Raw genomic sequence first — 15,071 nt, forward strand, 5'->3', positions numbered from 1 at the left:
AAAATGACCTGGCAGTGTCTCTGCATGTCCTTGGTTGACACACCAGCTCACAGATATATCCACTACTGTCACCATCCACTTGTGTTATTTTTGAGTGGGGGATTTCTTGAGTCCCATCCAAAGCTGTTCTGGAATTGCATCTCAAATATGCAGTCGTTTACAGCTTCCATAGCTGGAGAATGGGCAGCTATAAATACTGCCATGTTTGCTTTTTATTTCTGGCTTTTATAATTTGGATTGAAACCGTGGGTCTCTCTGGGTGTCATTTGCCTGTCGGGGGTGTGGATGCTGTCACATCCCTGCAGGTGAGTGTGAGGGTGTAAAGAAAGGCTGTGCATGGGAGGTTTGAGGTGTAAATTTGGGTTTTTTTTGAGTGAGGTGCTGCGTTGGGTGACACATCTCCTGCTTCCCAGCCCTCAGGTGTCACCTGTCAGCAATTCTGCCAGTCTGGAGCAGGACCCAGTGATTTGATTCAGGAGGAGAGGGAAGAATGAGGAGGATTGGAAGTCTGTGCTGGGTTCCTGCAGTTTGCTGTCCCCTTGGTAGCAGCAGTGGTACCTCCATGTCCTGTCCCACTCTTCATGGAGTCAAACAATGCTTTGGCTTTGAGGGGACTTTAAAGCTCATCCAGTTCCACCCCCTGCCATGGGGAGGGACACATTCCAGTAGACCAGGTTGCTCCAAGCCCTGCCCAGCCTGGTCTTGGACACTTCCAGGGATGGGGCAACTCTTGCTCAACTCTTTCCATTTTCAGGCAGAGACTGTGAGTGACACAGAGTGACAGCCACCGAGCTGGCCAGATTCCATTTGCATTCCTGAATCCTGGCTTGTGCCACCTCTGTCCATCATTCCTTGTCCTCCCCCATGCCCTCTTCACCATCAGTGATGCAAGTAGAGCTTGCCATGCTTTGAGGGTGTCAGGAGCACAGCCCAGGCTTTTCCCAGAGGTGCCCAGCAGTGCCACAGGAGGAACAGGCAGGAGCTGGTGCCCAGGAAATTCTACCTGAACTTGAGGAAGAACTTCTTTCCTGGGCAGTGACTGAGCACTGGTGTGGAGTCTCCCTCACTGGGGATATTCCAGAGTGGTCTGGATGTAATCCTGAGCCCCGTGCTCTGGGATGGCCCTGGGATGAAGCAGGGAGGTGCCACCAGCTGCCCCACTGCGGTCCCTTCCAACCTTACCACTCTATTACTCTGTGACACAACTCACGCTCTTCTCCCGGTAGGTTTTACCTCCATCTCCTGAGGTATTTTTTTCCTTTCTTTAAGCTGCAATTAGAGCCTCTGATTCCTGTCCCTGCAGGTTTTAAGGAGACAGCCTTCCTGTACGCCATCTCCTCGGCGGGGCTGACCCACGCCATGGCCAAGGCGTGCAGCGCGGGGCGCATGGAGCGCTGCACCTGCGACGAGGCCCCCGACCTGGAGAACAGGGAGGCCTGGCAGTGGGGAGGCTGTGGGGACAACCTCAAGTACAGCAACAAGTTTGTCAAGGAGTTCCTGGGGAGGAAGCCCAACAAGGACCTGTATTTTTTTCCTTTAAGCTGCAATTAGAGCCTCTCCCTCCTGTCCCTGCAGGTTTTAAGGAGACAGCCTTCCTGTACGCCATCTCCTCGGCGGGGCTGACCCACGCCATGGCCAAGGCGTGCAGCGCGGGGCGCATGGAGCGCTGCACCTGCGACGAGGCCCCCGACCTGGAGAACAGGGAGGCCTGGCAGTGGGGAGGCTGTGGGGACAACCTCAAGTACAGCAACAAGTTCGTCAAGGAGTTCCTGGGGAGGAAGCCCAACAAGGACCTGCGAGCCAGGGTGGACTTCCACAACAACCTGGTGGGCATGAAGGTGCGTTGAAGGCGCCCGCAGGGTGGTGGGGGGGTGGTCACGCTGCTGCGGGGTTTTGGGGGGAATAATGCTGCTCTTGGGTGTGGAATAGGAGTGTTGGATGTGAAATGGATGGAGTGGTGCTCCTTCTGGAGGGGAGAAGTCTGAGTTGTGGGATTATGCCCTGGTTTTCGCTGTGCAAAACCACTGGAGACCAGAGGGAAAGAAATGGGACTGGTCAGGTTTAGGAAATACGAGGTGGAGACAAAGATTGCTGGTTTCCCACAGGGAGGAGAGGGTTTTGTATCACAAAGAGATGGAAAGACAGATTCCTCAGGCTTACGTGAGGTAGGACACGGAGGAAGGATTTTATGCTGCCACAACAGGTCCTTGAGGGACACTTCTCTTGCAGCAGTTCAGTAGAGCATGGACAGTGTAGCATCTCCTTGGCCAGGTTTCTTTAAAACTGGCTGGAGAAACAGCTGGCAGGGAACCAGGGTGGAGAGATTAATTTCTGGCTGACCTCAGACCTAACAGTCCCTTCAGTTTTGTCTTCTGGCAGAAACCTTCTGTGTCACCTAGAGCACAGAAACCTTCTGTGTCACCTAGAGCAGGAGATGGTGCTTGGTTGTAGAGTCCCTTTTTTCTTTTCCCATCTTTATCCTCTCTTCCTGCTCTTTACACATCCTCTGAGGCTGCCTAGGGGCCTCCCTGCAGGACTGCCAGAATTCAGGAAGCATTTGGACAATGCTCCAGGGCACATGGTGTGATTTTTGGGTTTGTCCCGTGCAGGGCCAGGATTTGGACTCGATGATCCCTGTGGGTCCCTTCCAGCTCAGCATTTTCCATGACAGATGTAAAGGACAAAGTGTCTGCAAGTGCTGGGTCATCCCAGCAAGGGGAAAAGGAAGAGGCTTTCCACCTTCTCCCATAATATGTTTGGCTGTACCTAGCCTAGAGTTGCTCCAACACGAAAATCCCTCAGATTGGCCAGCACAGGTGCTTAGGATCAGTGTTTCATTGCACCAACCTCCAAGGGGGACATACTGCAAGGCCAGAAATAGCCCTCGAGCCTTGTTATTGTCTGTGTGATTGGATGCAGGCTTGGGGCTGGGATGGGGGACCTGGGTCTCCAGTTTCCCAGGCAAATGCAGCCCAGCCAGTTGTGCATTCTAGGAATGGCCACCCCAGCTCAGTTGTTGCTGTGTCTATGTATAAAATGTCATTCCTCGCGACGGAATTGGGGCATCGGGGAATGCCACCAGCCAGGGCTGGCCAGCAAAGTGTCTCCCCCTCTCCCCACTACCAGATGCTCCCAGACAGTGCTGAGATCAGGATTAGAAATATCCTGGATTTAGCTGGTGTCTGGTTTTGGCTGACGGCTTTCCTGCTCTGGATTAAAGGGCTCAGTGTCTCTGAACTCCTGTGGCAGCTCTTTGACGTGTGAAACAGGCTTTGCAGGATGATGGAACTTGTTTCAACCCCGGTGTTGGTTGCTCTGTCCCATCTTTTGGAGTTGAGTGTGTAGCAGATGGGATGGCAGTGGAGAAGGTGGCCCGTGGAGGCTGTGATTCCATGCTGGATGTTTCTGTGAGATGTCCTGGCTCTCCTTTCATTCCAGAGTCACAGTCTCATCAAAACCTCCAAGGATGTGACTTTGGCTGCCACTGGCAAGTCCTCGTAGCTCCAGGAATATCCACCAACAGTGGCAGGGCTAAAAACCTCCCAGATGAGTTTGGCCCAACTCCCAGTGTTCCCAATCCCAGGAGCTGAAGTCAGGATGTCCATATGGCTGAGGCCACTCTTGGATTTAGGATTTGTGTCCTTAATTATCATCTGTGCTCTACACTGCATGACTTTGAGCTAAACGAACTCCAAGGATGAGCGGGAGAGGTTCAACCTTCCCTTCTGTGTCCTGATCCTTGCGAGTTAGCTCCCAGGGGAAGATGCAGGACTCTCAGCATCCTCTGCCTCCACTTCCCTTGGCACAGTGGGACTCTGGCCACTGGCAGTGGTTTCACAGTGTGATATCTGCAGCTAAACAGCTGAGTAACAGTTGTGACGGTTGTCCAGACACCGAGAGCCCTCCTGGCAGTCCAAGTCACAGACCTCTGCTGCAGGTCAGTGATCCAGTGTTCCTATTTTCGTCCACCCACAACGTGTCTGTCAAGCTGGGATTGCTGTGTGACAGCTTTCCTTTGCCTGTTTGCAGCAGCAGTTGAAATCACTTCTCTGTTTGTGCTGCTGGATATAAGAATTCATTGTGCCGTGGCGTGGTTGAAAGCCAAGCCAAGCACCCCACCAGGCTCACAGCACCACCATGGAGCCAGGCAGAGAAGGAGGGAATGTTGAGGAGGAAGCTTTCAGGAGGGTGGTGGTAGAAGATCAGGAGAACACACATCTGTATGGCTGGGATATGTGGCCCTAAACCCCTGGCACAACTCGGTGTCACTGAGACGATGATCAGAGATGAGGACCCAGGCTGGCTTTGTGACAACAAACTCAAAACTTGCAATACTTGCTTCAGACTCCAGAATATTGAAACCAATTTGACCCTCTTGATGTGGTGGATGGATTGTCTTTGGCACTGCTTGCTCTCAGGGGTGGGTTAATATCAGGTTTGATATCTGTTCATCCTCCTGTTCCCACTGCAAGTGCAGGGACGAGAGGATGGAGGCTGAGAGCACTACTGCATTCCTTGCTGAGTTTGTGGATATTTTCCTTGATGAAGGTAGTGAGTTAAAGATGATTCTCAGCACGTTTTCTGTGTCTTCAAAGAAGCTGCTCACCAACCAACTCCTGCCATAAAGACATTACCACTGTCAAGTAGGGTTTGCTCACCCAGCGACTGCAGCAGTCTGAAACCACTTTGGACTAACCTAGCGTGGTTATTGGAACAATAACTCATCTGGACTTGATTTGGGGTGGATCAAAGGCAGTATAGGGGTGCAGACAGCCTTGATTGGTGCCATTTTGGAGCTGAGCAGTTCGGAGCTGGAGTTCTTGCAGCGTGTGGATGTGTGTGTTCACTGAGGGAGTGGAGAAGTCTCTACGAATGACACAGCACAAGCTTGGTGGTCCCTCACTGATTTTTTACGTGTCATTTTCCCCATCTAATTACTCCCAACCATGGCAAAACATACAAATAGTCCCTTGAGACCCAGCAAAAAAAGGACCTGTGCTGGACTGACTAATTTGGCAAGCAACCCTCTCCCCTCCTGGTCACCACACCAGTTTCTCCATGGTGTCACACCAGCAAACAATCCGTGTATTTCTGCGAGGGTGACATGATCCTATCCCGCCTAGTTTTAGTGTCTCTTGGTAGACGTTCTCATTTAATTATGATTTTACTTCTGCTTTTTACAACCTTGATGGGCTGCCTGTAATTTTGCTGCCACCAGTGAAATAATCACTGAACATGCTGTGCCCGTGGTGGCTCACCAAGTTATATGATATGACCTCAGTGGTTAATGAAAGGGTGAGCTTGTCTAGTGTGAGGATGAGGTAATTAGACCAGGACTTCTCCAGCCTTCTCTTTATTGAAAAGCAGGAGCTCTGAATAGACCACTTATTAAAAAAGCAATTTCCCTTCCTTTGCCAGATCTACTCTCCCTCATTCAGCCATTCTTTCCGAGGGGTCTTGGGTGGAGAGGGTGTTTTGGGGGGAGATGTGTGTGTGGAGGGGATGGGGGAGAAGTCAACTGTATTAAAGCTCTGTTGCCAGCAATGAAGTTTCTGAGTTATATTAAATGAAGCCCAGGCAGCCTTGCTAAAGCTCTCATCTTCTCTCTAGCCTCCCCCCTTTTCCCCCTTGTACACACAAGTGCAGCCCTCTTTTGTAACCCATTAATGAAAAGGAGGAATATTAGAGCACTCAATTAGTTCCACTGGGCTTGAGTAAGTGATGTTTTAATTAAATTTGCCCAGTTTCTCAGCCAAGTATCATTAAACATGACTTTCCAACTCCCTCTCTGGAGCGTTGCTAAGTTTCTTAATCCCAGGAGTGCTGACCTCTTCCAGAGGTATGTCTGGTCAAGCATGTCTTACAGATCCAAGGGGCACAATTAAAAGGGGCTGCTGTTACCCTAGGAAAAAAAAATTATCATGTTCTCACTGCCTTTTTCCTTCATCCTTCCAGAAGGAGGGACACAAACTTTGCCTGAAGTTTGTGAGTAGCCACAGTTGTCTTGAGAGCCGAGAGCGTTTAATACAAAATTATGGGGAGGTAGAGATGAAGAAGAAAAGATCTCTCTTCGAGCAGTTCCCTGATTTGAAATTGGTTCCTTTCATGAGGCTTCATTGTTTTTTGCACAAGATGCTTTGGTCTGTGCAGAGCAAGTGTTTCTGAAGGATCACAGAATCGTGGAATGGCTTGGGTTGGAAGGGACCTTAAAGGTCGCCTCATCCCAGCCCCCTGTCATGGTCCTTGTCACCCGTGTAGGCTTCAAGTCCAGACTCATCCTGAGACAGCTACACCTGAAACCATCTGGGATGCTCTGGAGAGGATAGTGGGAGGTGCCTGGACTTTCCTTTGCTGTTGACTTGCTTATTTTGGAATTCCATCTGAGGAATGGCTTTTCCCCCCAAGGCAGTGCTGGCAGGGATCTCTCCGGAGGGCTGGAGATGCACTCTCCATATCAGGGAGATGTTTGCCCAGCTATCATCTGTCTGAGGAACTTCACGAGCTATCACATAACACGTTATCAGAGCATGCCACCCCTCTTCATTTCTGGAGCTCCGTTGGGCAGAGGGGGGAAACTGAGACCCAGAAAGATTAAGTGACTCACTAAAGGTCACACACAGGCGGAGGGAGGCACAACTCTCCTGTTGCAGAGACAGTGTTTACAAGCACTGACCATCCAGTCTCACACAGTTCCTGCTCATTAACACAGTTCCAGTCCAACTCCAGGTTTTGCTGCGCCCTCGTGATGTGTAATAATTGCTGTTTCAGAGCTTAATCCACTTGGTGAGTGCAAAAAAACACAAGGCATGAAGCATCCTTTTTGGCAGTTTTTTAGGGATGTGTTTGCAGTGAGAAATGGGGCATCACGTGTTTACCAAGGTACAAATCAAACCCAGCAAATAACAGCCTGAGAAGAGCTCTTAATGTACAGATCAGTTTTCAGGCCACCACTGGTATTAATTGCTGCAGGTTATGACAGGTAGGAATGCCCAGGCGTGCTCTCTGGATTTTCCTCTCCTTTCAGGCTGAGAATGGCTCAGCCAAAGCCTTTCTTAGGCCTGGAAATCAATACTCTGGAAAAAAAATTGCTTGCTGTGTCCCATAAGTGATTGCAGTTGGTTGTTTATGTGGAGCTTTTTTAGCATGGGAAGCATGCTAGGAATACTGAGCATGGGGAAAATACTTCTGAAGTTCTCAGTTTTAAGCAGGGTTATGTTGTTCTATGCTTAAATGTTTGTGTTTTAATACCTATGTCACTAAAATATGAATGTTCCTGTTTTTTAAAGAGGGAAGGGTGGTGGGAGGGGAAAACTGTTCTGAAAAAGCAGGTTGAGAACAGGCTGAAAAAAGTTTTTTTTTTAACAAGGTAGAAGAAAAAAGAAAGGACAACTTCTAACAATCTGTGAAACTTTTACAGTTCAGCCAGTGGCACTGGCCAGTGTGAAGGGACAAGTCTGGTCCACTGGTTGTGTGTGGGGACCGTGGCTGCTGTCCAAACAAACATTAATTCTTGAGCTGAGAGGATGACTAAGCCTATTTAAATTGAAGAGGGGGATGGAGGGGATTGGGTTTGTGGGGAAGCATCCCAAAGCCCTTCCCAAAGCCAGGCAAGGCTTTTCCCTGGATGAGCTGCCTGCCAGGAGGGTTTGCTGCCTCCTCTCCCCCAAACCATAGCGAATGGTTTGAAGCCTTGGAGCCGCAGCCCAGCCATGACGACAGCGGAGCAATAAGCGAGGAATTCCCACGGCCGGGTGTCCGCCCTGGGCTGCTGCTGCCCAGACAAGAGTTGTCTGAAAAAAAAAAAAACCACTGCCAGAGCCCCGTGACCCAGCTGGGAATGAATGGGAATCCTGTCCTCGGCGTTTCAGCTAAAACACTGAGAAATTGTGTGTTGCAGCATGTCTGAGACTGATCATGACGGGGGCACTTAGTCTGAGCTTCGCGGCGCACCATTGTTGGGAGGAAGGATTACATGTTGCATAGCAATGCTCTGCTGTGATCCCTTTCCCCATGTAAAGCCAGTTGGGAAGGCAGTCCAGCAGTGCTATCTGATTTCCTCCGAGCAGGAAAACCCCAGGAAAAACGGTTCTGTCTTGCTTTGTGTTTTCCTCATTCTGCATTTGTCAGTACTGGGTGTTCTCATGGCAAGGTCAGTGGGAATTCGTGTTCCTAAGTCAAGCGAAGTAGTGCAAAAATCCTTATTTTCCTCCCAATTTGTTCTGTCTGAGACTGCCAAACCAGGTGGTTGTTCAGAGGAGAGAGGGAGGACAGAATTTCCATGTGTGATGCCATCCCTGACCCACCACTTGTCTTTGTTTGGCTTTGTTTTCATGGTAGGAGCTCTCTACAGCACACAGTACAGAAAGGATGCTCCTTCTTGCTGTTACCCCTGAGTTACTACAACCCCGGTGCTGTGTGGTAGCTGTGGAGTTGGGGCCATGGGGAGCACAAAATATTTTGTGCCTTGGATGGAAGCTGAGCCATTCTGCTTCACATCTGTGACAAAGGTGCAGGTGGCCACATCCTTGGTGTGGATGAAGTGATTATTCAGTGGTGAGTTCAGAACAGGTTCAGGTCTGTGTAGGATGGAGGTAAATCAGGCTCTGAACTGTGATGAGCCTTGAAAAGAAAGCAGGGGCTACTACAGCTCTTGAAATATGATTTTCTATGGTAAAACCTTATTCTTCCTCATCTAACCCACAGTTTTTTGGAAATAAAAACGGTGTTTTTCTATCCTGGAAGAAGGATAGAAGACCTTCAGGTCTGAAAGCATGATCCAGACATTTGTCCCAGGATCCAGCCAGCAAAGCTTTCTCCAAGCAACCTGCTGACTTGGATCAGTCTTGCTCTGCTTCCTGAAGAAATGAGGTGGATTTAAGTGTCTCTGACAGGAGCTTGCAGCAAGAGGAGGAAAGGTCGTTGTGGAAGCTGGGGAGCGGGACGGGAACCAGAAGGGCTTTGCCAAGATTCATTTTGGCTCGTGGGTGGCTGGGGCCCGGAGGCAGCAGTTCCCCATCACGCAGCGCCTCGAGGAGCTGCAGCGTGACTGACAGCAGCAGGGGAGGCTGCCTGGGCAGGGAATTTTTCTAGGATTTTCACTCTTGCTGCCTCGTAACATTCTTGAGCCCGTCCCGGTCCTTCCAGGAGAAGGTTTACGGGGCGGTTGGGATGCACCGCGCTCACACGGCAGCCGTAGGAAAATCCACAGGCTGGATTTCATTAACTGGTGCATTCATGGGGATAGGGACAATGGAAACCTTTTATGCTTTGGTCCACCAGAGCTGTCCCAGCCACTGCTTAACAAGGAGCTAGAAGCGAGTCAGGAAAATCCAGACTGGGGTTCATGTGGAACTTTGAGCCCAGATGAGGAGAACAGAATTAAATTACCTAAATACACTTACTAGTACCCCTTGAGAGACCTTTATGCTGCTGCCAGGACAGCTGGTGCAAGGAGAATGTTTTAAAGCACCTCAGTTAGTGCTAGGTTGAAATATTTAAACACCTGAGTTTGGCCCAGAGGGTGGGATTCTGCTCACAGAATTCCCTGAACTGAGGTGCCTCTGTGTGGGCTGGGTCCCCAGGCTCCTGTTGGTGATAGAGATGTGCTCAGCTGTCAGTGGGAGCCTGGAGAGCTGTTCAGTGGAGCAGGTGTTTGCCTCACTGCAGGGTCCTCCCCTGCTTTGGCTGCCCTGACTGCGATGAGAGTTCTGAGGTGTTTCTCAAACTGAGGTGTTTAAACTCGAGCGTTTGCCTCGGTGAGGTCAACCCTGGCTGGCTGATGTGATTCAAGTGCCTAAACCTACATGCTTACACCTGACTGAAGGTCCTGTGCCATCAGCCAGCTGCCAATCCATCAGGATCAGGTTTTCCAACACGTGTTGGGCTGTATCCACCAGCCCCACGTGGACGCCTTGGCTGTAGTGCTCCTGCAACGTCAGCACTCCCACAGAGCTCCAGAGAGGTGGCTCCTGACAAGAACAGCCCCGACTCCAGGTTCCCTTCCCGAGTTTCATGACCCTGTCTTGTTCAATCAGCTCCAAGCCCAGGAGCACGACTACAAGCTGAGCCAGTTCCCGTTGGTTTCTTGCCTTCCCAGCTCCTGTGCAATGGGGGTTGTCTCCTTTTCCAGGTGGAGCAGATGCAAATGCGCTGGGGGAGGAGGAAAGGTTGAGGAAAGGCTGAACTGATGAATGACTGCAGTGTGCAGCACTTTCCCAAGTATCCCAGCAATTTCTGCCCGGTTTGCTGATGGTGTGGGCGTGAAATCAGGTGGAGGAGCTTTGTTTCACATGAACTCAGCTCTCACTTCTGGACAAGCAGTGAAACGGGACTTTACACGAGGGAGGGGACGGGTGAGGGTTGGGGTTTTCCCCCCCCTCCTCGGTGTTGAAATGTGTTCTGCACGCTCTTGTCTGACATTGTGGGATTTCTTGTGGACTTGGCGAGACACTTTGGCACACAAAGCGTGACAGCCCTTACCCAAGCCATCCCAGCTGAGCGCTATAACCAGCAACACATCTCCCCCTGTAACCCGTCACCGCTTTGAATGCTACTGTGTATTATTGGATTGCACTTGCAAAGGTCTTTGGCTGTCACAGGAATGAAGTGTGACCATTGGACAGGCTCTGCTGAAGGCTGCATTATGCATATTGTCTTTCTAAAAATGTTTCTGGAATATCACAATTGGGCCAGGCCCCAATTCCGAGTCCATGACCTATTGCACGGTTGCACATGGGGCTCAGCAGGATTTGTGCAGCCAAATAATTAAGAACTGGATGGTCAGGAAATGGACTGCAGCCAGCTCTCTGCTGTCAGGAGGCCACAGCATAGCCAGATGCCATCATGGGCACGGGGGGAGGTTGTTTTCTTCTTTTTTAGGTACCGTAGATGCCCAAAGGAGGGGCACTCAACAGTACTTTGGTACCTTGTCAGGACCCAGCTCTGCCAAGCAAACTGTCCTCACCTGCTGTTTTAAGGGGTGGTTGTACCTTACCCATTTAAAGTCAACAGAACCTAATTTTGGGGAAGGGGCAGGGTGGGAGTATTAGAAATACAAATTTGTGTTTATAATCCGTGGGCAAAATGTGGGGTATCTGTGGCTGTCCAAATAACATCTCTGCTCTTGTGTTGCCCATGGGGGTACCCCAGTTGTAAATCTCTCTCTGGAGAAGGGGAGCTGAAACATTCCAATGCTGTTTCTAAGTAGATGGATGTGGTTTTGTGCCGTGAAACTTCTTTATTGCAGTTGATTTGAAAAGGATGGGATCCTTTGTTTAGCATCAGTCAGTTGATGGTGCTAAACCAAGATTCCTTCTGCTCGTACTTGGGTTTGGGGTCCTGTGGTATGGAGGTCCTGTGGTCTGGAGCATGTGTCACCCCACCTCTTTCCACTTCTTCCACTTTTATATCTTACCTACTTATTATTGACAAAGACAAATAGCTGTTAAAATATGTATTAACCTCTTAAGTTGTATCACAGTTTCAGATCTCTGTCTACACAATGAGTGGCAGCACTGGACAATCTTTGTGCACCTTTTCAGTATCTTTAATTAGCCAATTAAGCAAAGCTTTTGTGGGTGAACGTCATACTCTGGGAAACTTCTTCATTGCAGTTGATTTGAAAAGGATGGGATCCTTTGTTTAATATCAGCCAGTTGATGGTGCTAAACTAAGATTCCTTCTGCTTGTACTTGGGTTTGAGGTCCTGTGATATGGAGAAGGTTCCTGTTGTCCATACTCCTGTTCTGGAGCATGTGTCATCCCACCTCTTTCCACTTCTTCCACTTTTATATCTTACCTACTTATTATTGACAAAGACAAATAGCTGTTAAAATATGTATTAACCTCTTAAGTTGTATGCATCAGTCAGTTGATGGTGCTAAACCAAGATTCCTTCTGCTCGTACTTGGGTTTGGGGTCCTGTGGTATGGAGGTCCTGTGGTCTGGAGCATGTGTCACCCCACCTCTTTCCACTTCTTCCACTTTTATATCTTACCTACTTATTATTGACAAAGACAAATAGCTGTTAAAATATGTATTAACCTCTTAAGTTGTATCACAGTTTCAGATCTCTGTCTACACAATGAGTGGCAGCACTGGACAATCTTTGTGCACCTTTTCAGTATCTTTAATTAGCCAATTAAGCAAAGCTTTTGTGGGTGAACGTCATACTCTGGGAACTAAGAGCCTTTTGAAATATTTCCTGTAGGATGTGTTTTCTGTCTGCTTCCAACAGATACTTTTTGCGTTGTCATCAACTTGGTGTCCCTGAAGCGTCTTCTAGAAAATGTCGTGTTTTACTTGATGTTTTGATTTCCTCCGCCATGACTGATTCTCTTTGGGGCCGTGTGTGTGTCTGCAGGTCATCAAAGCCGGCGTGGAGACCACCTGCAAATGCCACGGCGTGTCCGGATCCTGCACCGTCAGAACGTGCTGGAGGCAGCTCTCCCCCTTCCACGAGATCGGGAAGCAGCTGAAGCAGAAGTACGAGACCTCGCTCAAGGTGGGCAGCACCACCAACGAGGCCACGGGGGAAGGCGACATTTCCCCCCCTAAAAAATCCACCCCCGGCCACAGCGATCAAATCCCAAGGACTACGGATCTCGTCTACATTGACGACTCCCCGAGCTTCTGCCTGATGAGTCGGTATTCCCCCGGGACCTCGGGACGGAAGTGTTACAAGGACAAGAACTGCGACAGCATCTGCTGCGGCCGGGGCCACAACACGCAGAGCCGGGTGGTGACGCGCCCGTGCCAGTGCCAGGTGCGTTGGTGCTGCTACGTGGAGTGCAAGCAGTGCACCCAGAGAGAGGAGGTTTACACCTGCAAGGACTGACACAACCTGCGGCTTCTGCTGCACGGCCGCCCCCGGGGATGGGCCAGCTTGGAGAACTGCCTATGGAGACAAACAGGGTTTGATTGACCTTCTGGCATCTGGAAGCTATGTTGAGACATGAGCACTTTGTAGGGTACAGGTGACCCAGCTGTGTTGCTGTTTTGTTTTGGGGTTTTTTGTTTTGTTTTTTTTTTTGTTTTGTTTATCCTGTAGACTGAATTTTCATGAGGTCCAACCGTGTGGAAATAAGTGCCTGTCACACTGGGGTTAGACACCAGTTGACCTTCACCTTCGTTGTCTACGTAGTTTGACGGATCATTTCTCCTTGGAACGTTGTTTCAGCCATCCTCCATGAACTCCTGGGCTAAGAGATTCCCTTTGGCATGAATATCCTGTACTTCTTTATTCCTGGAGCTTACCCATCTGCTTAGAGAGCTGATACAAAAGATCTTTCCACTCTTGAGTGCGGTGGTGCTGGAAGCGGACATTTATTTCTCCTAAAACTGGAGAGCGATTTGTAGGGAATGATAGGTTCTTCCAGTGGAGTTTCTGCACATGGAGCAAACCAGGCTCTGACAAAGACACCCACTGGGAGCATCAGCTCTTTAATGACAGCTCCAGATCCATGTGCATCGTCACCACGTACAGCTCGGAAACGTTGGGTCCACTACGCTGCAGACAGAAATAGATCCAAGAAAGAGGTTGGGAAGACAGCAGAACACCAGACGTGCCTGTCCCCTTCAGTCCAATCCCGTTCTTTATTTAAAACAATTCACCCAAATGCAGGCTCTTTAGCACTATCGCTGTCTTAAATTTAATTTTTTTTTTAAACCACTAGATACTTGTGTTTCATTTTCACTTCGCGCATGATTTATTTTTCTCTCCTCTTCCCACCTCTTGCTGATGGAGGTCAACCTGTGGTAACTGCTTCAGAAATCCCAACTGGAACTTGTTGAGTCTTATGCCAGCTGAATTTGGACGTGTTTCTCTTGAGTAGGACAAGAGGAATCCGAGTGCCTCTTGGAAGCTGGGGCTGTCTTGCCTTGTGGAGCAGCCGTTTTGGCCTGGATCAGACCTCTGGAGGAGTTGACTTTTCTTTCCTAGGTCATCATTCCATTTACTCTAAACCATGGCAGTGGTACATGACACAAGCTGTATGTAAACCCTATGACCTTAAGATGATTTTTTTTTTTTAACCACTAGATCGAGAGCTGTACTTTAAAAACACACCTGCTAAATCCTAACAAACTCATGGATTTGGAATAACCAATCGACACAGAGACAACCTGAGCGAAGCCAGAAATTTGACTGCAGGGGTTCATCACTCCAACGCTGTGAAACACATGACAACCTCCAGCATTTCTTTTTTGCTTGGAAGAGGAGATTTACAATCCAGGACTTGGCGTGCCAATATTCTTTGTATAAAAGTGGATTGGAGGCAGCCAGCAAATGCCTGAATTAAGCTTTCTAAGGAAAAAATGGGGAGCAGAGGGTGTTTTGTTTGATTTTTGGTAGCAATTTTTGATTGTCCAGTAGTAGCAATTTCCACCAAGTTTCTATAAGCCATTGATCTGGTGTTCAAAAGAGGAGATTCTCAAGCATTAGTAAATATTAGTAAGACAAAATGAGAGCAATTTGCCAAGACGAACTGTTATTTTTCAGTCTTTTTTTCCTTATTTTTATTTAATTTCCACCCCCCCCCCCCAATTATAGCCACTAATATTTAAGCTGTTCATATGCATCTACTGGGAATAGAGAAGATAGATTTGGGGTTTTCTTAGTAACAAATACCTGCAATTCAGCCTGGCTCGTTGGCATCAAATCTTGAGGAGGGGGCAGCAGGAGGGACAGGGTGTTACTGTTTAATAGCACCATGGTTCTGCAGAGTGAAGCAAAATGTCTCTTTTTTTGGTGTTTCCTTATTTGCTGTACCATTCTGGAGGTTGGGATAATGCTGGAGGAGCGAAGGTGGAATCCACATGTGGAATTCCCACCTTCCAAACCAGCAAAGCACCGGGAAGGTCTTGCAGCTTTTGAGAAAGTCACCCCCGAGCAGTTTATCTAATGGTTTAAAAAATAAATCGCCTAGAAACCTATTATTCAGTGTGTATATATAGATATATATGCACACCTTGACACATAAATATATATATATATATATAAATATTGAACATTTATTTATTGTAAAGCCCTTCAGAAGGACCTTCTTATGGTTTCAATGTGGTATTATGTTAAA

General features: G+C 48.7%; 1 protein-coding gene across 1 annotated transcript in view; it reads left to right on the forward strand.

The window, feature by feature from the left end:
• Positions 1-14,518, forward strand: part of WNT9A (Wnt family member 9A) — a 55,156-nt gene extending 40,638 nt beyond the window's left edge. The window contains exons 3-4 of the mRNA XM_041468672.1: positions 1,576-1,838; positions 12,362-14,518. Of these exons, the coding sequence (XP_041324606.1) occupies positions 1,576-1,838; positions 12,362-12,835 (737 nt within the window). The 3' untranslated portion in view covers positions 12,836-14,518. The remainder of the gene's footprint in view (positions 1-1,575; positions 1,839-12,361) is intronic.
• Positions 14,519-15,071: the final 553 nt, after the last annotated feature.

This window comes from Pyrgilauda ruficollis, unplaced genomic scaffold, assembly GCF_017590135.1.
Source record: "Pyrgilauda ruficollis isolate IOZ18807 unplaced genomic scaffold, ASM1759013v1 scaffold225, whole genome shotgun sequence".
Lineage (NCBI taxonomy): Eukaryota > Metazoa > Chordata > Aves > Passeriformes > Passeridae > Pyrgilauda > Pyrgilauda ruficollis.